This window comes from Alternaria arbusti (genome assembly GCF_024043155.1).
Source record: "Alternaria arbusti strain BMP 1465 chromosome Unknown scaffold_1, whole genome shotgun sequence".
In the NCBI taxonomy this organism is placed as follows: Eukaryota; Fungi; Ascomycota; class Dothideomycetes; order Pleosporales; family Pleosporaceae; genus Alternaria; species Alternaria arbusti.
Genome location: NW_026249941.1, coordinates 1,905,186 through 1,927,323, shown reverse-complemented (window position 1 = coordinate 1,927,323; position 22,138 = coordinate 1,905,186). Strand labels below are relative to the sequence as shown.

Here is a 22,138-nt window from a genome sequence, read left to right as displayed (position 1 = left end):
AGAAAATTGGGGCGAATTTGTTGCTGTGTTGGCGGCTTGTGAGTCTTCGCTTTGTTCTGGTTAAAAGGAGGTCCTTCCCCCGATGCCATGGGTCTGCACAAGTTCAAGTCTGGGTCCATCAGCTACACAACCTTTCCTGTACTCCTTTCGAGTACAATTGCATGTTATACAGCATTCAGTTAGTTGAGTAACAACACTCCTCATCTCAATATGATCGGATCCTGGACATCAGCGGCGGCCATTGGCCTGCTTGCTCTGAGCACAAACGCATCTCCGCTCCTACCCATCAAGCGCGCACCCATGTTCGATTACAACAACCAGAAGGTCCGCGGTGTCAACACAGGTGGATGGTTCGTTCTCGAGCCCTGGATCACACCCAGCATGTTCGAGGGCAACAGCGCAAAAGACGAGTACACACTCGTTGCAGCTGTCGGCAAGGAAGAAGCACAGTCGAGGCTGCGTGACCACTGGAACTCTTGGATCACCAAAGCCGATTTTGAACAGATGGCCGGTGCTGGTTTGAACCACGTTCGAATTCCAATTGGCTATTGGAGCGTACTCCCACGTGACGGCGACCCATATCTACCAGGCGCGTACGACAAGCTCGGAGAAGCGCTCGACTGGGCGTCCGATGTTGGTCTCCATGTTATGATTGATCTTCATGGCGCACCCGAATCCCAGAACGGGTTCGACAACTCTGGCAAATACGGCAACGTTGGCTGGACTCAGGGCGATTCAGTGGCCTACACCATCAAAGTCCTCAACAAGATCCGCGATGATCACGCGTCGCATCCCGCCGTCTCAGCTATCGAGCTTCTCAACGAGCCTCTGGGCCCCAGTCTCGACATGAACACGGTCCGACAATTCTACATGGATGGTTGGGGCAACTTGAGGGACTCGAATGTTGCAGTCACCTTCCACGATGCTTTCCAGGGTGTAACTTCGTGGGGTAACTGGGGTGCTGGAATGTGGAACCTTCTCCTCGACACTCACCACTACGAGATCTTCGACAACTCTGCTGTTGCTATGAGCATTGACGACCACGTCAAGACCGCTTGCGACTTTGGTAACCAGATGGCATCCACCGGCAAGTGGACTATCGCTGGTGAATGGACTGGTGGCATTACCGACTGCGCAAAGTGGCTCAACGGAAAGGACAAGGGTGCGCGTTATGACGGTACCTTTGGCGGCTCCAAGGTCGGTGACTGCACCGGCAAGTCGACTGGCACTGTTGCGGGCCTGTCAGAAGCCGACAAGTACAACGTCGGTCGCTTCATTGAGGCGCAGCTTGACGCCTACGAAAAGGCCACCGGCTGGATTTTCTGGACCTGGAAGACTGAGGGCGCACCCGAATGGGACATGCAGGACCTCTTGAAGAACGGTATCTTCCCCCAGCCGCTAACGGCACGAAAGTGTAAGTATCCCCTCTGGTGTCGCATGAGCATGAAACTGACACCCTCTAGACCCCGGCCAGTGTGGCTAAGTGCCTCGTTGTTCATGCAACGTCTACTTGGCGCGATCCTACTCTTTTTCCCGTCCGTCATGCACCACACACTCGCTCCGCCGCAACACCTCCTACTCGACACACCGACCAGTAATGATGTAACGAATTTCATACCGCTTCGAAGATACCCCGACGACGCATTCACTCGCTAGATGGGACACCCACATACAGTAGGGCTGTCCATGCTTGTATCGGCTGACACAGCTGTCACCGTCGCACCGCCCATTGAGCTGTTGGCTGGGCAGGGGCGCACCTGGCGCAATGTAAATATGAGACGATAAACAAATAGTAGAGTCAACAATGCAATGGAGAAATTGAAACAAACGCAAACTATCGTGACACGTCTGAGCTGTGAGTTGGATTACTTTGTCAAGGTTTAATGGGGTGAAGCGGTGATTTTGCGGGCACGCGGGCTTGTTCGCGGCTGCCGCGCCCGGCCCAAGCCATCTCGCTCGCACCTGCCCTACGGTGAGATGAATGTCTGTGATGTGCAGCCTCGCTTAGACGGCGATGCGTCGAGCCAGAGCGCACGAAGGTGCGACAAAGGGCCAACCTAACTCTCCCTTTTCGGGGCCTGTTCGTGAACCAGTGGCGCCTCGACGGCCGCCAGTGCAACGGTACCTGAGCTAGAGCGCACGACTCGGGCACAAGCAAGCAGATCGCGTTCCACGGCTTGCGAGAACCTGGAGAACCCTCGCCCGCGCATCGTGACACCGCCTCACCGCAAACTCAAACACCGCGATGAAATGCGACTCTCATCTCTTCGGCGTTGAGCTGTCGGCCCTTCAGCTGTTAGGGCTGTGTAAGCGCCGATATTGCTGACAGTCTGCCGGCTGACAGGAACAACGCTCCTAACTTTCAGGCACCCGCAGACAGTAGCGACAGAAGCAATCTCCAAGCAGCCAGGAATAGCCCGCACCAGCGTCCAACAAGCTGACCGGTAAAGCCACCAAGCACTCCTGAAGACGCCGCAATCCACTGCAATACGAGCTGCCTAAATCCCTCGTCGCGGTGCCATTCGTCACGCGTGCCCAAGCGCGGTGCAATGCGTCCTAGCGCTGGCTCCGAAGGATATTGCACGGGACTGGAGCACCAATCTTAAGTTGCGCCGGCAACAGGGGTACCTGCATTGACCGTTTGTGGATGGGAAAATCGATATAGTTCGACTGACTCCCTCTTGTCTTGTTTCTTCCTACTGCTCACCTTCGCCTAGATATCTTGCAGCCCTCAGAAGACTTTTGTTTTCAGCCCTTCTTTAAGAAACCAGTCACTCATTACCAACCATCTCCCACTACTTAATACTCCATCTACCCCGGTTAATCACCTAATACCACCACAACAACCATCAACATGTACTCCAAGGCTACCATCATCACTTTCTTCGCCGGCCTCGCCGCTGCCCAGATCCACGCTCCCGTTGGCGAGCCCAGTGGCAACCCCATCACCCGTCCTTTGAACGAGGTATGTTTGCATCCCTGAGCGTTGCGCGCGCATCGCGAAACCAAACAAGACCCTGGAAGCTAATGCGCCCCACTAGGTTGTCCCCACCTGCGAGCAGTTCACCATCACCTGGCAGCCAACTACCCCCAACACCGTCTCTGTCCTCCTCCTCAAGGGCCCCTCCACCAACGTCGTCAAGTTCGGTCCTTCCATTGCCGAGGGTATCTCCAACAGCGGTTCCCTCAGCTGGACCCCTGCCTCCACCCTTGAGGCTACCAACGGCCCCAACGGATACGGTATCCAGATCATCGACGATGTCACCGGCCAGTACCAGTACTCCACCCAGTTCGGCATCTCCGCTGGAAAGTGCGAGGAGGCCGTCTCTTCCTCCATGATCGAGCCCAGCAGCGTCGCCGCTGCCGCCAGCTCTACCCCCGCTGCCAGCTACGGAAACGGATACGGTGCTTCATCTGCTGCCGCTAGCCACACCCCCATCCCTCTGCCATCTTCCGTCCACTCCAGCGAGGCTCCTTACCCCACCACCGTCATGACCTCCGCCATGGTCCCTGCCTACAGCACTGGTGTCCACGCCAACGGCACCGTCCCCATGCCCACTGCTGGTGGCAACGCTACCACCTCCAGGCTCCCTGAGGCTACCACCAACGCTGCTTCCGGTGTCCAGGCTGCGCTCAGCTTCGCTGGTGCCGCTGCCGCTTTCGCTTTCATGCTATAAGCGCATTTCCGTACTCCGGATATGTTATTATGTTATGACTAGCATTGGTTTCCTTTCTCTTCGATGATACTCCTGGTGTTCACTCGTAGGGTGTCGCCTTCTTGTTTGGTTCCGAATCTGTGCGTTGATTGTGTGCTAGTGTGTGGTGGGCGGTTGTAACTAGAGTGGAATGCGAGTGTTTTGCATAGTCGTTGGCGCGATTGCTTACCCAAAAGGACCTTTTGTGATGCGTAATGGAATCGATTATACCCTCTAGTCAATTCCCCCCTACGTGATGTCTAACGAACAGTGATCAGGGACCTTGGTAACATTGCGCTCCAGCCAACAGTGCCCCGCACATCAAACTTCAAATTATGACGCACAAGACAGAAAAGGTTTACCCATGTTCCTCTCATGTAGTCTTGCTGGCTAAATGAGAAGCAGTCGGGGCTGACATTGAATGTGTAGTTCTTGAATCCATCATTTGTCACTAGCAACCCTGTGTTGCCAAGATCACCAATTGAGCGCATCAGGCCTATAGATATATACTTGTTCAACACACGTTCCAGACCCAAACCTCTCTCCCAACCATGCGACCACGCCGCTGTGATCCATAAGCTGAAGCACTTCTTTCAGTCGATTCCGCCCGTATAGCAACGAGCAAATAATCTTGACTTGTTCCACTGCCTAATGCCGGGGCTCAGAGTCCAATCCGTGTGCACGTGCGAAGCACATGAACCCTATACACACCTCCACTCGCGAACGACTCTTGGCAGTCAAAAACATATCCGCCCTGCCAAGTGATGCTTCGCGGATATATCCAGTGAACGGACCGCACCCGCTGTGCCGAAGCAGCAGAGCGATTGGCTTGATGTGTCAACGCAATGCCCTTTCCCCCCAAACCGATGTTGATGTGTCCGCAATGAGCAGATGGTGTATCGTTTGTGGTGTAGTGTTTAGCTAATCTAGTAAGCTTGTGTAGCCAGGCGTACTGTGAACTGCGTTATGTGTCTGTATGCGGGTAGGTGTGCGAAACTTGGCATGCTGACTCTGAACGTAGCGGAGCTTGGCAGAGTGGCTTATGGGGTGGTGATGGACTTGAACCGGTGAGAGTAGTTGTTTGAATAAGATGGCTCTCGTGGTAAAGTCTGAATGCTGTGCCCTGGGTGTGGCAGGCAAACATCCGGAACCGTAGAACTCATGGTATGTTGGGTACTGGCAGACTGCTTTTAATCACGCACGGAGAGTATCCTTTTTGGCGACGGTCAAGAGTCTGTACTCATATCAAAACTGTCATACTTACCTCAGGTCGACACGTAAGCTTCTGTAGCCAAGCTTCACGAGATTGTTCCCATACGATGGCAACTACTCACTCCACCTGGGCATGTCTCACGACTCCACTTCTTCAACAGTGTATTCAACCGAACCTTGCAGAAGCCAATGATTGTGAGAGAGACATCCGATTGTTTGCTCATGACACCTGAGACAGTAGACATCATGATGACCAAAAGCAACACCAGTGTGGTCGACTATTCTCTTGCGGAGCGGACTTAAGAGTCTTTAGGTTGACATGCCAGCATATAAAAGAGGATGGACATCCGCGTCTACTGGAATAAATCACTCAATCCATTCACCTTCAGACCCTCATCTCTTCATTCAACGAAACTATTCCACAATGAAGTACCTCCTTACCACCCTCGCGGCAACAGCCTCTCTTCTGAGCGCCGTCACCGCCGACTTCGAGATCTACCGCGTAGGCATCGGCGGCAACGGCATCACGGAGAATGTCGAAGGCTGGCAAGTCTACCAGGACGAAGCCAACTGCGACACTGTCCTAGATTGGATCTGGCCTGACACCGACGATGCGAGTGGCCGTGGCGTCCGCTGCGAAGGCGACGGCTGCGGCCGCTCTGACGATGATGATCCTGCCAACATTGAGATCCTGGAGATGAATTTCGAGGGCTATCACTGGAGTAAGTGTCCTCCTATCCCTGATGTGCGATAGAAAGGGGAAGTGAGAGGCTAACATACGCTTGCGCAATCTAGCTTACTACCGCGACCGCAATAGTGGCGATTTGGTCGATACGAATGATGTGCCTGTTGGAAAGTGCTATCCGTTCCCCGCGGCATTCCTGACGTGTGGCCTGACCGTCGATCGGCTGGAAGGCTATCGCAAGTTGCGCTGTGACGGAATTGATGTCAACGCTGAGCAGATCAACTCCAACCGCTTCAGTCTCAGGGGCCGCAGCTTGCCTGGGCGCAACTAAGTGCGCTTCGTAATTATTGAGAATGTGGTTCAACACCTTGGATTCCCATTAGGTCGCTCGTCCTCTGTAGTTCACGGTGTGAAATGTTTGTGGGGGTATTATACATTCGTTTTTCTCATGTAGCTCGTACACTCGCTTGGAATAAACAAACAGACGTCTGTTATCTTTCCCTCGTGTGATCAGCGAAACCGCTATGAACATTCCTCTCATTAACGACTCAGGTGCCTGCTTGCCAAGCCCAAGTCAAATTCCAACGGTTCACCCTTCCAAGGCGCATCTGCACCTTCATGAGCTTGATCAAGCGACGGCCTTCCGCTAAGAGAGGTTCGCTGAACCACGACCTCATGCGTGCACCATATCTCGCCATTACCTGTATTCCTCTCATTCGCGCGCCAATGCATCTCGTCCGACGATCTCTTCGACTCCTCCGTGTGCAGCTCCTTCAATTTGAAGCCAGACTCTTCGTCTCCTTCGACAGTAGCAAGGCGACTCTGGCTGTGATTTCGGAAGTTGTCCCTGTTGACCTCCGACTCTTGTGTACGTCCGTAGCCGCGGGAGAACGCGTTGTTCTTGATACGAACACTGGCGACGCCGAGGTAACGCAGTACATGTTGGAACGGCGAGCGTAGAGTCGGTACGCAGATGACGATAAAACCCACGAGCTCTTCGATAGCGGACCACATACCGACAATGATGCTTTCGTTCATCGGGTCGCCCGTCTTGCCAAAGTTCATAGCAGCGATGATTTTCAAGATCGATGCCACACCCGTGAAAAAGCCGAGACCCATGAGTGCGCCGACGATAACGCGTTCGCGAACAGGACGCTGAATGCCACGAAGGAAGGATATGGGAAGGAGGGCGAGTATGAAATCGGTGAGGATGTGGATGACGGAGACGGTTATCGAGCTGATTCTGACTCCTGTCCTGCTCCAGCAATGGCCTTCAACTGTGCCGAGTAGATCCCATGCTTTCTCGACCGGTATGCATTGCAGTAGTGTTGCTAGTGTGTTGTAGACCGCAAGTATGATCTGTAGACCGATCATGGACCAGAGGAAGCGCTTCATGAATTGTGAGGGAGAGATCCGAAGAAGCATCAAGGAGAAGGATATCTTGACCAAGGCCATAGACCACCCCCAGATTGGTTGAGAGATAGAAGCTAATCTGGTTGCAGCTTGCGCGTCTGACAGGAAGAACTCGTCTGGTGGGAGACCGAAAGCATACGGCGTGGCGGCAAGGAGAAGACATGTGTTAACCACTATCAAAATCTGATTCTGTCAGTCGACCCGATATCGTGAGTATATTAGGGAACATGAGCTGCTACTTACCCATGCCAAAGCGCAGGTGTAATCGTCCCACTGCATTCTGTATACAGGCATCCATCGTGACCACATGCGCGCTCCAAAGACAATCAGAGCGATGCTTTGAAGGGCCAGCGTCGCACCGGCAATGGATTTCCCGCTCCTCAGCGCTGCCGCTGAAGGAGGCGCGGGAATCAAGTGAGGATCTGGTGGTGGTGGTGTTGCCATGACTCTCGTGTCAACATGTCGTTTGCGAGTGACGGGGCATTGATGCTAATTTCAGGCAGACAGTGGATCGAGCGGAACCGCGGAGTATATTAGGAGTATGTCAAGCTTCAACAAGCATGGCCCATGATGGCGTGGGGCACACTCTGGTAATAAACTTCGAGCGCAGACCCAAATGACACCGATCATAGCTTGCGATATACTTTAGGCCCATGTCGTGGCAGGTTGGGTTCAAAGCCAATTGTCGGAAATGCGCGGTTGTACCAATGAGTACGCGGTGTTCATGTCGTTGTAAAATTTTCAGGCATGTTAGGTCGTGTGCCTGACGATGTAGGCTGAAGGCGATCGTTCTTCCGCTGCAGGGGCTCGCAGTTGGGTATGTCGATCACACCACGATGTTGGTCGAGATAGTGGTGCTAGCTGTGGTAGTGAAACTTAGGTAGCATCTTCTTTCATGTCTTGATTGGCCGACTTTCTCATGAAGGTGTGCGAAAGAACATTCGATCCAACTTCTGAAAACATAGCCTTTGAGGATCATTTGGTCAGAGTTTGAATATTCAGACGCAACGTCGCATTGCCCCGACCGTTAGTCGCTCTTCGGGTTGATCATCTGTACTGAATCAGGCTAAAGACCTGACGTCGGGCGCCGAATATAAGTTTGGAGGGGCTGCATGTGTGCAGGCTAATTCCATTTCAAGTTTCTCCGCGCAGATGTTTGGCGAGAATTTGGCGAAAGCGAGATTGGGAAGATGGTAAAGACGATGTAGTTAGCGACGGGCGCGATTCCGAGCGCGATCGCGGGTGGCGGCGCAATCGTGGTAGCCTTGGACCCTAATCACTCATGACTAATTTGACAATTGCATGTGGCACCGAGGCGCTTTCCGGCGATGCCGCCAACCAGCTTCTGGAATTTGCACCTCGTGGAGTCTCACACAGCGCCGAATCGGCTTCCTTCCATGACACTACCTAGGTACGCTTTCGAACTGGTGTGGATGGCACCATTGCTCTCATCTTGGCTGCAAATCCTCTGTATTCATGCCGGAGGTTCTCCTATGCACTCAAACTCTACTCCAGCCACTGAGCTACAAAGCTATGCTAATTACAAAATTTCGACCCATTATGAGCCTTCCAAGCGAATGTAAGACGTCGCTGATCTAAGTCACTGAAAACTGTTAGTCACGTTCGCCTGCCATTGCTGCATCGAGGAGCTGCGTGCGCTCTCTTGGCCAGCACTCAGACGCCGAATTGATCGATCTTCACATCACGAACATCGCACAAGCATTGGCACCCGCAATGTCCCCTCACGGCAAACGAGGCCTCCAGCACATGCAACATGAGGCGTTCTTCGGTCGTAGACAGCTGTGGAGGCTTATACTACCTCGGCTGGCTAATGCTCCAATGAACAGACATCGAATACCGTACGAAGATGGACGCTCGCGTTATAATATATTTATGCCCATTTGCGCAAACGAGTGGGAAAGACTGGTAAACCCTGCAGATGTTATATCCTATCTCGCAATAGGTGCATGCTTCATATACAGAGGAAGAGTTGGAAAAAACAGGATCCAGAATTTCCGCCATGCACATTCAACACCCGTAGGACGAGATAGGATGTCACATAGCAGCATCATTGTATATCTCTCACGTCCACAGAAAAAAGAACACCGAGCTAGGAAGACTATCGGGCATGCGCCATGTCTTGCCAAGTGGAAAGCCTGCATGGTATGAAGAACCTAGGCAGGCAATGATTCCACCATCATCAGGGCGTTGCTTCACAGCAGAATGTCTGTATACTCGATCGCGGTTATCTCATCATGCACATATATCCGATTGTACTCCCGACGTCGTTCGCCCGGCTTAACCAGAGCTGAGGACGCGCGATCTGCTATTCCAGTCGTAGTGGCGTCCGGCAACGATGATGTGCCGCTGACGGCAAGGAGGTCACGGGCGAGATCTACTACCTAGTAAGCAATGTACACGGCGTACGTGGCGTGTAATCTTATATCATCATCAGCTTCTACTTGCAGTATCGCATGCGACAGTCTCACAGCCAGTGGAAGAAAGTATACCCCCCAAGACTGTTCTCCGCTTTGGGAGTGCGCAAGTAGCGGAAATTGGAGGACTCAACTCGACATCCGTGATTGTAACCTTGAAAGGCACACTGCTGCGGGCAGAAGACGCTGTACTACTACCACACCCAAATGGCGACATACTGCCCTATAGCGAGAGGAGAAGGATGTCTTTGCAGGGGGTGTAGCGACAGTTGTCTGCCCCACCAGCCCTCTCGCGTTTCGTTGCTGCAAGCGTCAGGGCGCGACTAGGGCAACCAGCTCTCCACGATTCGCCAGCGTGTTAGCCTCAGTTAGCCAGGCCCCAAAGGCGGTCCGCCAGAACAGCTCAGCCTCCACAATGTCGCATTGCGCTATCCAGGGTGGACAGATGTGACAGCGTGTCGCGAAACAAGTGAAGGTCGCACCGGAGACCACGGCGTGTTGCATCTTGCATGGCCGACATGGCGGTCAGTAGGGAGTAGATAGAGATTTTGCAGGATTATCGGATACGAAAGGGCGAGGCGACTGTGTGCGCCGTGTGTTGCTGTTAATAGCATCGGAGCATCGGAGCGGACTAGGACTTAGCGGCAGATCGGGTATAGGCCAGGCTTGAACGAGGAACGTGACCCTGGCCGAGCGTGTCTGGCTGCAGCAATAGCGCCTGCTAGACACCTCTACATTCCAAGCTGCCTTACTAGTAATCGCAATGCTCCCATGTTGCTTTGGTCCCAGCTGAAGACGACCCAAGCGACCACAGGCATCCTCATGGAGCCGCATCCGACGCCCACTTGACGCTCTTCGCACCCGCTCTTACCACATCTGCCCACGCAAGGAAGGCGCGATCAGGCTTACCATGGTGGGGAGCCCTTCACACCATCTCAACTCGGGAGCGCAACTCGACAGCACGGCGCCCTCAACGGAAGGAAGGGGAAAGGGCGTCGCGTTCGCCAGCGATGAGGGCAGCGCTCAAAGAAAACGGGCGGCCTACGACGAGCGCGCGCGCACCACATCCGTCAGCTCTGAAGACTCGGAGGGCTACGAGCACGTGAACACGCTGCTCTCTGCGTCGTCGATTGCTAATACCGACACTATCTCCTCGTCAGGCCACTCGACGGCTATGACATCCGCCACTACCTACGACGATCGGCCGAATGACGATACGCCCATTGCCACTCCGTCCTATGCGGCCCCCAGCCTTACCCTCCTCGAACTCGTCTCCAATACTGCGTCCTCGTCCGCGCTCCCTGATAGCTTCGATGTGAATGTGTCACGAAAAGGTGGATATGTTGCGGTATACTCGGCGTCGAATCTGTTCTTGGTCAAGACCGTGCAGCTGCCGCGACTATGGGCAAGGACACTGCAGGTCAAGCGCAAGCCGGTCGCAATCGATATTACTGAAGACGGCTTTCTATTGGCCGTGCTATCAAGACCTTCACAGGTCGATCTATACGAGATACACGGCGAGGGCGATAATCAGATCAAGAAGAGGCGGACCATCATGCTGGTGCACGAGGCTAGCTCTATCGTCATATCACCGGACGCGCGCATCTTAATTACGGGCAACAAATTCGGCATCGAAGTTATTGCCATTGGGCCAGAAGTACCTGAGACGACACGGCGTACGCTTTCTGGACCCGCCGGTGATGCATTGGAGTTCTCCGACGATGGTCGCACACTGCTCATAACGGGGTATGCGAGGAAGTCGGATGGCTCGGCCTTGTTCGTTCTGCCAGGTCTCTACGATGGTCCGCTTACAGAAGAGGGCGAGCCGATTCCACAACCCCCGGAAGCTGCATGGACCGGCTCGGTGCTGTTTCCTGAGACGGCAAGAATAGCACGCCAAGCTACCCTGCTTCCAGATGCCGACACCGGCACGTTCAACGAACTCTTCGCCTTCAACGCCGAAGAGGACTCATGGGGCATCTATGACATTGCATGCCAACGCTTCACACAGAGGAAGATGTTCCTACCGGATCACGCGAGGTGGACGCGCTCGGAATTTGTAGACGATGCCATGCCCGCAGTCTCTCCCAATGCTGACCTTGCAGCTGTGGCCCTGCGGATGCGTGGTACCACCAACATCTGGATTTACGAAGTACCAGGTTGGGAGTACAAGCCGAGCGAAAAGGCCAAGGTGGATGCCCCGATTCAGCCTTGCTTTTGCATCCCCATTCCGAACGACAATGCAGGTACTTTGCAAGAAATATGCGTGCTCAGATGGGTCAGGCTGAACGCCAATGTGCAGCGACTTGTGGCGGTCGGCAACTCGAGCATACTACCCGATGAGAACGATGTGCCTGGGGCGCCACTTGGTTCCAAGGGCGTTCTGATAGTCCTAGATTTCGACAAGACAAAGCCCCTGGGAAGCGCTCCACCGACGCCGCTCAAGACTGAATACGACTTAGACCCCCTTTGTCCAGGCGAGATGCTACCGGAAGGCTCGATTGACTTTGATCGCGAGGTGGAACTGGTACGAACCAGGACCATGGCACAGCGCAGAGCCCAGGATCGAAATGATAGTGTCGCACGAAGACCATCGAGAATTGGAACCACGCCTGTTCAGCGGGCGCGTACTTCTGCGAACCGAAATGCGCCAAGACCACCACTGCCTTCCGATGAGTCGGAGGAGTTGACACCGGAAGAGGCACAGGCAATGTTTGAAGCTCCGTATGACAATCAACAACCTCGATCTCAGATGTCTCTAGCTAGGGCTGCCACCGTCGCGGCGGTATCACCTGCGAACCGTCGGCATCTGCGTGCTCTGCCTTTCAGACCCCTGGAGTACCGCCGTGCAGACGGCCATCGAGAGCTACCACACGAAAGTGATGCCGACAACTGGGTGCCACCTCCGCCAGCATATACGACCACCGCAGCAGCAGCAGAGAGTGTCAGCCTGAGCCATCCGGATGCGCCCCCTGTACCCCGCTTACCTCATACCCATTCATCATCTTCCATACCGCCCGTTCCTCCACTACCAAACATGTCCGCAACCATTAACCCCTCCCAAATGTCTCCGTCGCACCCTTACCATCAGCGCCAACAATCGATATCTTCCGTCGACGTATCATCACCTCCAGCTGCAGACCCAGGGCGTCGCCCATCTCTGCTGCATCCATCCACATACCCCAGCCCCCAATCTTCGGGCTCAATACGACGGAGGCGATCAAGTACCCGATCACCATCGGAACAAATGTCGTATGTACCCTTGCCGCAACCCCAATCCGCATACCCGAGCACCGCTTCCCACATGCCCACCCGCCGTCCCACAAATGGGCGCACTCAACGCGTTCCTCACGATAATCTCGATCTCTACGCTCCACCTGTCCCCAGTATTCCAGCCTCCCGCCGCGGCTCGGCTCCAAACATTGCTGTCCAGCGCCGTCCTCTACCTATGAGCAACCCACGCATGAGCATGCCCTACCCTGCGCCGCCAGTCAACAATTCAAGTCAGCCAAGGAACACCCTGCCACCTCTGGCTGCTCCAGACCAACAGTACTCAGCCGGTCAAAGATTCCCGATCAGTGCGCCGCCAAGAACAGATCAAAGTGCGCAGTACAACCATCCCTATGGGAGTTACTACGGGCCACAGCAAGGTGGCGTGCATAGGGCGTCGCAGAGTGTGGGCGATCTCCTTGGTGGGAGTGGAGGTACTGGGCGCAGTTCCAGGATGGATGGCGTCCTTGTTGGAGAGAAGAAGGCCAAGGGGAAGAAGAAGATGGGATGCGCTGTTATGTGATGAGCGGTAAAGCAACGACGGACGACCGATTTATGTTTCTCATGATTATATTATACCCATGAAGTTGTTTCCTTGGTGTCGGCGTTTTGGTCTTTGGAGAGGGATTGGATGTGCGAGCGCTCCTGCAATTGGTTGAGCGATTGAGCGATGTCATTTTTTGAGAGTTTGACGAGATCGCACATCGTGGTTATCTATACACAAGGCACTTAGATTGACGCAAGGAGCAATCCAGGGATTATCGGAATTCCATCTCTTTCTAAATCTTGACTTGTTGACCTCGCATCTTGATTAGAAAAACGGTGATTACAAATCTGACGTGGCTTTACTGTAACTCAACTCCTACCATGGCATCACGCTGACGAAATCAACCACTCACGACTCTACGACTTCAAAATTTCATACGCTACTCTACTCTACTCTACTACAGAATTAGGTCTTCTCTAAGAACGAGAGTCACAATCATAATGGAACCCCGTACTTTCATCAACCCAACTCCCCAGAACCGGTGACGTACTACGATATCACGCAATCATGCTCACTGAGCCCGTGAAGCCGTAGCAGACATTTGATATGACGCTAACTCATCTCTGTCCGAATTACCCCGTGCGTCTAGGCACGAGCCTTGGCGCATAGCGTGGAGCAATGATATATCGCATCGTGACATTGGAAGACCTCTTCAAGACACCCCCGCTCAACTATTCCAAGGCGTTCGAGATGGTCGGTCCGCGTAACAACAAGAAAGAGCCCGCGCAGGTACCCGGTGATCGAGGTGACGTATCGCGCTTGAACACGAGATCGCACTCTGTTATGGCGCAAGGCCACAATGACTTCAGCGGCAGTCGCCCAGGCTCCCAGCGTAACCAGAGCGTCTCAGCCGATGACGTGGTAAGCTTTCGCTCCTTGGCTACCAGATGATATAGCAACTAACGTATAGCAGTTCGCATACAGCCCCAACGTCCAACCAAATGGGGCTCAAACGTCAAGGAACAACGTGTTCTCGCCTATGGGTCAACCGAATTATCCCACCATGAGTCCCAGCTTGGTAAATCAGGCACTAAAGACTGTAAGTATCTGCATGATCAGTGTAAATGATACTTCAACTAACATGACAGCAGGAAGGCTGGATCACACCAACACTGTCTAACAGACAGCCCACTGGTTTCGCACAACCTATGGACGCTCGCCGATACTCTCAAGCTTTATCACAGGCAGGCTACCCACCCTGGGCAACCCTATCAGACTCTCGCCCGTTCAACCCGGGCCCACCCCAACGCCCGATCGCAACCCCGTATACCCGCTATCGAGAAGATTACAAGCAAAACCTTTTGACCGATACGTCCGCGGTACCTAACTCCTGGCTACCCCAACTCGATATCGACCTCGATCAGATGCATAACCAGTGTCCCGTACCCAGCCCATCAAGACCACTACTACAACCCTACTCGATCTCGTCGTTCGCTGAACTCGAATTACCCACCGGCGCGGCTGTCGCATCTTACCTAGAAGAAATCATATGGCGACCGTCGACTGGCGCCTACGCTGTACCACAAAACGAAGCGGAGAAATCGTATTATGTCAAGAAGATCTGTTTCGGTCTCGTCAACCTCTCCAACCTATGGGATACAGTCGCCGACGTATATCCCTACGCCGTCAAGTTCTCCGACACAGGTACATGGGCAGACCCTAGAGACATCGAAGCGACCGCCCACATCATCGTCAGCAACGCTATGCGCATCCACAAAATGGGTGTCGCTGGCTTGCCGTTCCGTCGATGCAAGGAGTTTGAGTCGCTGAACGCAGAGGATATGGATTTTACTTTTCCACAGCGGATTCATTATCTTGCACGTCTGTTCTGGCACTCGAAAGTCGCAGCCGATAATGTCATGTTGGGGAGGGACATTGCCAAGTACGTCGCCTTGCCGCTGACGTCCCTCCGCCATCTACCACGGTTCGAAGAAGAGTGGTCGACTATGTCGGACCAGCAGCGCATAGTACAGACTCAGATTCATCCGTATCCGCAAGGGCTTAGGCATCCGACTCCTCAGGAGCAGGAGCAGCTTCTGAAGCATGTACGTATGTTGCCGTCGCTGTACAACAACTATATGGCTACGGGTGGTCAGTCAGGTACGTTCAGTCCACGTCAAAAGCCCCCTGGTGGACCAGCAGCACCCGGGAAGCGTCCGGCAGATGGTGACGGAGGATACAAGATGGAGCCTGCAGCTAAGCGCTCTCATAACTATGCGCGTTCTCGGGGTGATGAGAGCTTTGAGAAGTTCCAGTATGAAGAAGTTCACCGCCCAGGTAGCACCATGGGCACTAGATCTGCCACCCAAACTCCGGCAAGCGATCGGACCAACGGATGAGAGACCTTAGCAGAGTACTGAAAATCTGGAGGGCAGTAACAGTACGATCGTGGGGTAGCCCTTTAGGCTCGAGCCTGGCGAAGTCTCGATAGTGCTGCTTACTTACAACTTATAGACCATGTAAGTAATGAGCGCTGGTTAGGTTGTGTTTGATGGAGGTTGTACTACGGTGGGAGATACCCCGAGGATAGATCACTTAACTTAAAGCTCTTGTCAATTTTCAACCCGGATTAATGTCTAGTGACTGCACATATCCAGGCTAGGAAGTGGAGGCGAGTCTTCCAGCAGTCGCCTTGCTGGGATCACATATATCGCGGGTTGAACAGCAGTGTCAAGCTACGTGAGGCTGTCAACATGAGGAATTCTCGCAGTTTCTCCACTCTTGTATACCCTTCAAGAGCGCTCCAGATTCGGGGATGTGATGCTCGTCATTGTCGCGCTCGTGTTCGGTGTGCCGCTTCCTTTCATCACACTAGTCAGAGCGCCAACCCGACCTGTACTAGTCAGCGAACAGTCGCGAATATTACAACACACCTACTTCTGTGTACAACTTATTCCACAACATCCGCGTTGACAAACATTGTTTCAATCTTTTCGCGGCTTTATTCAAACTCGATTTTGAGATCGCCCCTCTCGTTAGTGTTGCACAGCTATCTGACAGATATCGGGATCTGCCATATCTCCGATAGAATTCCTACCTCGCGAGCAAAACCTATATCGATCTCGAAATCTGCCCGAACTGCCTGATCACCACTGACTGCCGCTTATACGACTGTCGAGATGCGTCCTCCAACTGCTTCATCCTCCCAGACGGGTATGGACTCTTTGGGCCGATTTGCCAGTACATACGATCCCCACGACCAAGGCCAGCCTCAACGCACTGTATCCGATGATCAGAGAGGAACAAGATAAATCAACAGACATGCGCCCTACGAAGGGCCAGTGGAACGGGCTGTGTTGGGCCTTGACCAAGGCGATGCGAGGACGCTGTTTCGAGATCGGTTTGTTCATGAACGGGAACATCCGCAGCTCACCAGCAGTCGTGGAAACCAAAGGTCTCAGTACTTTCCAGGCCCAGAAGAACATATTGCCAGCCCCGATGCAGTGTGGCTTGGTCAGAATGACACTATCGCCGCAACGCACGGACCCTTTGTCTCGCAACCATACCCCTCTCGTTGGGAAGACGCGTCCTGGCTATACAACAACAACGGCCGTATGTCTGGTTTACAGATTCCACATGGTGTTGCTCCTTTTGCAGGGCTCCCACAAGCCTTTCATCCACGGCTCGAAGACAAGATTCCCGCTAGTCACCGCGATAAAGACAGCCGCCGTTGGAAAGAGTATGTCCCGCGAAGTGGGGAGAGTGGAGAGCCCGAAGAGACGCCCGTGGTGCACAGTCCCGTCTGGTCCGAAAAGGGAAAGACGAAGAACAAGAGTAAAACGTTGGAAATTGAAGAGCAGGACGAACTTTCCGCTGCAGTTGTCGGAGCTGAGCAACGTGCTTCGGTCCACAAGACGAAGATGAAGATGAGCGCAAAGGCGAAGAAGGACAAGCAACAAGCACCGCCAGTAAACTCATTCGGCTTGTACTTCACGGAAGTCACAGAAGCCCGCCAAGGAGCTCGGGGGCTGGACTGGCCACCTCGTGAAGATGACACCCTGCCAAACACCAAAGAAGAACGGGTCGCAGTTGTTCGTGAGCTCTTTGCAGCCATTCAAGACACCAGCGATATCCAGGACAAGAAGTCGAGCCCCATGCTCAAGAAACGCTGGTTGGCAGAGAGTGCGGAAGAATCGAACGAAGACGGGGTTGGAGACCCCGGGAAGACAAAATGCAAGCAGAGTATCGCTAAGGACACGGTGTACAAGCCCTGGATTAAGGAGCGTCTCTGCTGGGAGATATTGGTCAGTGTCGCTGCAGGTTACGCAATGACAGGCGCTAACATGAACAAGGAAACGACTGAACGCATCTACCGGGAAGGCACAGCATTCGTCTCGATCCTGGATCCGGTAATGATCGAGCGCTGCGAGGAATATCGGGAGCTCACATTCAAAGAGCGCATTTCCAGTGTAGTGGGGGTGTTGAAGTCGTATAAGAGCCGTGTTGATAAGTTGCTGCGTGGAGGGTGTGTCGAAGAATACGTGTTGTGCCCGGATGCTGTTCTTCAAATCAGCTCGAGCAACCGCGAACAGAACGATGAGCGCCAGAAGGACCTTGCCCATGGTCGAAAGCGCGAAGACCGGCCTGTCAAGAAGCCCGGGAAGAAAAAGCAGATTCGTAGGTCTATCATCAGGCACCATGGGACTTTACTGACCATCGTAGTGGCGCCTACACCGGCAACTAGTCGCAAGCGTACTCGCTACAATCCTGAGGACGCGTCCGATGTAGAAGAGCCGCAGAAAAGCCGCACCCGTAGGACCTAGACGCAGTGACCTTAGAGGCGCGGTGCTGATTCGGTTGGAGTTTTCGCATTCCCTCAGGTGAGGGAGGCGTATGGTGTGCTCAGTGCGGGATAATTTGATTTGCTTCTCTTCTGGTATGTGTGATTGTTCAGTTTCCGCTCGTCGCAGCCAGGTTTGGTGCACAGCGTTCTCCCCTCGAGCAGGTGGTAAAGAGGGCTTGATACTTTTGGTAAATGGATCTATTTCTCTACAGACTTAGGCGCTTTGGCTAGGTTCTATGCCTAGTATCAGTGACGCAATCCAACATCTGAGGCTGACGGCCGATGTGTCTGGCTGTACATGACGATATTGTGCCGCGCCCGCTCGTTACGGATCATGGGCATCAACCGCAATTGTGAATCTGCTTTCTGCGAGTTCATTGGAAGTAAGAATATCGTGGAGATGTAGTGCGCGTAGTGAGTGGCATCTGGGTAGTTGAGGTGCGTCGGCGTGAAGTTTGACGCGAGCTTCGGAGCGCGTGACGTCATTAAGTGGGGCCGCAAGCGGAACGGGTGATGCCTCAATCCACCAGCGACGTCTCTCACAACTTCCTCGCTGTCTCGCTGCGCGTATGCCATGCTAGCAGCAGTCGCGGGTATGATGCCGCTATTGTACGACGTCTGCCAATCGACACTGAGAAGATGAAGGTCCGCAACCAGGACAGACTCATACATACATTGCCGGCCGCATCACCACCCATGACATGACGCGTCTGCTTCTGTGCGAGCGACGAATGTTTCTTGCAGACTCCGAAGAAAACGCCGATGCCACCGAAATTACTTCATCTGCAGGTAGGCGCTACCTTCATGTAACAGAGGGAAAGGGCAAGTAGCTGTACGCCACACATTGTACCTGCTACTCCTACAGATGACTGCCACAACGGCGTCGAAATGATCGCACAGCCATGACGCTACACTCCCACACAGATCCTATCCTATCTCACCTAACCTCCCTCGACACTCGTATAATCACGCAGCGCCGCGATTCATATCTCTTCTATCCACACGAGTGAAGAAACATGCCGAGATCGTCTGGCGATGGATACTTCGTATGTTACCTGCAGAGGATCAAGCAGTATATGGACGCGCAACTTGCTAAGGAGGGTAGATGGGGCCGCGCGAACTCAGCCATCACTCGAAGTTTCCGATGATGCTGCGACTTCACGGCAGCATCACACCTAAGCTTGTTATACCCGTTTTGCTGGTAGGCGGGTGGGCCACCGCCGTTACTTGCATCTCGAAGCTTGTATATGACCGTAAGCCATATCATTTTCTTCCTGTACTAGAAAGCCATATTCTAACATTGCGCAGTTGGAACCGACCAAGTCTTCATCACCGTACTAGGCTTTGTCGTCAGTCTGGCCCTCAGCGTCCGCAGTTCTACCTCGATGGACCGCTACTTCCAAGGTCGACAGCTTTGGGGGCGCCTCCGACTCGCATCGCACATCTTGGCTCGTCTGATATGGATACACGCTGAAGAGAGACATGGTGCTGATGCGGGGTTGGGGAAGCAAGATCTGCTCGGCAAGGTCAGCTGCTTGAACCTGATCGTGGCTTTCGCTGTCGCAGTGAAGCACAAACTGCGGTTTGAGCCAGGAACGCATTATGAGGATCTGAAGCACCTGGTCGGTCATCTGGACACCTTTGCGCAAGCAGCGGATATGCCTGCGCCCGACCCTCCGAGCGCTTTCAGGCGGACTTGTCAGCTACTCGGCATGCCCATGGCGACGCCCAACCCACGCAAACACGTCAAGCAATCGCGCGTGCCTCTCGGTGACCTACCCCTTGAGATTTTATCTCACCTCTCTGCGTACATGAAAGTTCTATACGACAACGGCACGTTGAGAGACTACAGTATCTATCAAACCCAGACTTTGGACTCGCTGACAATCATGGACGAAGTGTCGTGTGGCACGGAGAGAATCCTGAACACACCGCTTCCACTTGCGTACTCCATCGCCATATCCCAGGTCACTTGGCTGTACATTCTGTTGCTGCCGTTCCAATGCTACAACAGCTTAGGCTGGATCACCATCCCTGCATGTGTGGTCGCAGCGTACATCATTCTGGGTATCGCTTTCATCGGCCGTGAGATCGAAGACCCTTTCGGACACGACGTCAATGACCTACCTCTGGATGCCTTCTGCCAGCAAATCCGCCAAGACCTTGACATTATCATGTCACGCGTTGCGCCTCTCGTCAACGACTTTATGGGTCGTGAAGAAAACATGCCGCTGTATCCCCTTTCATATCTGAGCACGAGAGCATGGGCAAACAAGTCGCCAGATGAGATACATGTCGCTTTGTCGCAGAAGGTAGGTCTCCATCATCCCATGGTTGAACGCGGTGAGAACCCGGTGCCACCTACGCAAGGAAGATTAAGTGGCGTAGATAGCTGGGTGGAGAAGGGTGGAGCAGGACCGATCGGCACGACAGGTCACTACAGAAGAAAACACGGAAGTGTTTAGTTTTCTCAGCTCCAGACACCAAGAACACTACCTCTTATCACCCTACCTAATAGCTAGATCCCAAACAACCATTCTATTCCGTTTCCCGTCCAACTTACCCTCTCAAAGGGCCCGTCTTCCAAAGCTGACCCATCCCTCCCAAACCTCCGATATTCTTCAAGAGGGTGTCTAATTTCCACGCCTCCCTGTCTTCTCCAATACCCAAAAACCCCAAATCGGACAACAGTCTATGCGCCTTCTCGCCATACGCTTCTGCTTTCTCCTTATCGCCCTTCTCCAACCACAGCATAGCCAACATGGCATACTCATCGGTCAACATCGACCAGACTCCTTCGTCTTTGATCAATTCAACGGACTCTTCCGCGAGAGCTATGGCTTCGTCAAGTTTGTAGGCCTTCGCTAGCTCCATAATCTTCTCCTCAGCCTGCGCGATCATTGTGCGGCGAAGATCGGAGGCTTGGCGCTCGTCGGCTGGTAGGCTGCAGAGGCTGCATGTGCATTTGAAACCCCAGCGTTTTATCAGAGACTGGCGTTTCTGGAATGGGATGCCCAAGAGGAGGTCTGTGTGGCGTTAGCACAGAAGCAGGCAGGAAGAGGGTGGAGATTACAAGAGACAGTGATCTCTTCGCCGGCCTCAATGTCGCGATAGGCTTTTATAGCCATTGAGACACCTGCGCGGGAGAAGAGGACAAAGGAGTTCGGGTTGCATGCATGATTGATGCGCTGGTACGGTCAGTTACATGCACATTGCTGTTCAGACTGCGTCGTGACCTACCGAGATCAGTGGATACAACGCCCTTGAGCTAACCTCCGCAACCGTACTGCCATACGCGTTCGTCTTCATGATAGCTTCCTCTAAGCTCCCTTCCTCTTCTTCATCCCTATTATCTTCAGTATCATAGTTCTTCCCTGCATGCGCAGAACTCATGTCCCTAATCATCGCCGGCACGAGCAGTTGATCCACAGCCCTCTTCATCAGCTTCTTATTATCAGCCTCACTCAGAGCCTTCTCTGCCCCCATATCTACAACGATAGCGGCTTGATCAACCATAAAGGTCTCGTACATCTTGATCTTTCGAGTGGCCGTTACGCCTTTCGCTTTTCCGGGTATATCGACGATTTTCCATGGCTGACCGCCGAAGTAGAGGCGCTCAGCATCCTTTCGTGTGAGGAAATTATCGAGCGGGTTGTCGTCGAGATATTCCGATGCTAGGTGGGCGGATTTTGGAGGGAAGATTAGAGAGAGGCCGTGTGGGCCTGTTGTGTTTGATGTGTAGACGCAGTACTTTTGGCCGAGGGTGGGGAGATAGCTGCTAGTCATGCAGTACGGTTTGTGAGACCATGGAGCATACGGATGATCTTCGTTTGGAGCGAATAGATACTGTTGGAGATCTGGTTGTAGCAGGTCGTCAATGTCAAGGACGCCTACTGTCGCCGATGCATGCTGGAGTGCGAGTTGCAGGACAATAATCGCTAGGGTTAGGCAGCGCATGACTGCAATGACACCTCGCTGGATGTGAATATGAAAGCTTTCCACATGCTCTCGAGGCATAACAGCATCTTATGAGAGTCCTGTGTTATCTCATAGTGCTCGTTGTGTCATGTTTCCCGAAGCGGCAATGTTCGTCACGTA

The 22,138-nt window shown here is 53.4% G+C and overlaps 9 protein-coding genes across 9 annotated transcripts; 7 read left to right on the top strand and 2 right to left on the bottom strand.

Moving 5' to 3' along the window:
• Nucleotides 1-210: 210 nt before the first annotated feature.
• Nucleotides 211-1,483, top strand: J4E86_000693 (uncharacterized protein; the record flags this gene model as incomplete). Its single annotated transcript, XM_051441266.1, has 2 exons — nucleotides 211-1,414; nucleotides 1,464-1,483. The coding sequence occupies 2 exons, from the start codon at nucleotides 211-213 to the stop codon at nucleotides 1,481-1,483; spliced, it is 1,224 nt and encodes a 407-aa protein (XP_051307437.1).
• A 1,371-nt stretch (nucleotides 1,484-2,854) lies between these two features.
• Nucleotides 2,855-3,677, top strand: J4E86_000692 (uncharacterized protein; the record flags this gene model as incomplete). The annotated part of the gene is made up of 2 exons (XM_051441265.1): nucleotides 2,855-2,965; nucleotides 3,042-3,677. 2 exons carry the CDS (start codon nucleotides 2,855-2,857, stop codon nucleotides 3,675-3,677), a joined length of 747 nt encoding a protein of 248 aa, XP_051307436.1.
• Nucleotides 3,678-5,331: 1,654 nt separating this feature from the next.
• On the top strand, nucleotides 5,332-5,923 carry J4E86_000691 (uncharacterized protein; the record flags this gene model as incomplete). The annotated part of the gene is made up of 2 exons (XM_051441264.1): nucleotides 5,332-5,629; nucleotides 5,703-5,923. The coding sequence occupies 2 exons, from the start codon at nucleotides 5,332-5,334 to the stop codon at nucleotides 5,921-5,923; spliced, it is 519 nt and encodes a 172-aa protein (XP_051307435.1).
• Nucleotides 5,924-6,132: 209 nt separating this feature from the next.
• Nucleotides 6,133-7,284, bottom strand: J4E86_000690 (uncharacterized protein; the record flags this gene model as incomplete). The annotated part of the gene is made up of 2 exons (XM_051441263.1): nucleotides 6,133-7,188; nucleotides 7,249-7,284. The coding sequence occupies 2 exons, from the start codon at nucleotides 7,282-7,284 to the stop codon at nucleotides 6,133-6,135; spliced, it is 1,092 nt and encodes a 363-aa protein (XP_051307434.1).
• Nucleotides 7,285-10,350: 3,066 nt separating this feature from the next.
• Nucleotides 10,351-12,116, top strand: J4E86_000689 (uncharacterized protein; the record flags this gene model as incomplete). Its single annotated transcript, XM_051441262.1, has 2 exons — nucleotides 10,351-11,967; nucleotides 12,018-12,116. 2 exons carry the CDS (start codon nucleotides 10,351-10,353, stop codon nucleotides 12,114-12,116), a joined length of 1,716 nt encoding a protein of 571 aa, XP_051307433.1.
• A 1,759-nt stretch (nucleotides 12,117-13,875) lies between these two features.
• J4E86_000688 (uncharacterized protein) lies at nucleotides 13,876-15,596 on the top strand (the record flags this gene model as incomplete). Its single annotated transcript, XM_051441261.1, has 3 exons — nucleotides 13,876-14,118; nucleotides 14,171-14,296; nucleotides 14,349-15,596. The coding sequence occupies 3 exons, from the start codon at nucleotides 13,876-13,878 to the stop codon at nucleotides 15,594-15,596; spliced, it is 1,617 nt and encodes a 538-aa protein (XP_051307432.1).
• Nucleotides 15,597-16,518: 922 nt separating this feature from the next.
• Nucleotides 16,519-18,020, top strand: J4E86_000687 (uncharacterized protein; the record flags this gene model as incomplete). The annotated part of the gene is given in 2 exon segments (XM_051441260.1): nucleotides 16,519-16,657; nucleotides 16,669-18,020. 2 exon segments carry the CDS (start codon nucleotides 16,519-16,521, stop codon nucleotides 18,018-18,020), a joined length of 1,491 nt encoding a protein of 496 aa, XP_051307431.1.
• Nucleotides 18,021-19,145: 1,125 nt separating this feature from the next.
• On the top strand, nucleotides 19,146-20,505 carry J4E86_000686 (uncharacterized protein; the record flags this gene model as incomplete). Its single annotated transcript, XM_051441259.1, has 2 exons — nucleotides 19,146-19,293; nucleotides 19,349-20,505. 2 exons carry the CDS (start codon nucleotides 19,146-19,148, stop codon nucleotides 20,503-20,505), a joined length of 1,305 nt encoding a protein of 434 aa, XP_051307430.1.
• A 94-nt stretch (nucleotides 20,506-20,599) lies between these two features.
• Nucleotides 20,600-21,997, bottom strand: J4E86_000685 (uncharacterized protein; the record flags this gene model as incomplete). Its single annotated transcript, XM_051441258.1, has 3 exons — nucleotides 20,600-21,066; nucleotides 21,114-21,228; nucleotides 21,281-21,997. 3 exons carry the CDS (start codon nucleotides 21,995-21,997, stop codon nucleotides 20,600-20,602), a joined length of 1,299 nt encoding a protein of 432 aa, XP_051307429.1.
• Between the last annotated feature and the right edge of the window lie 141 nt (nucleotides 21,998-22,138).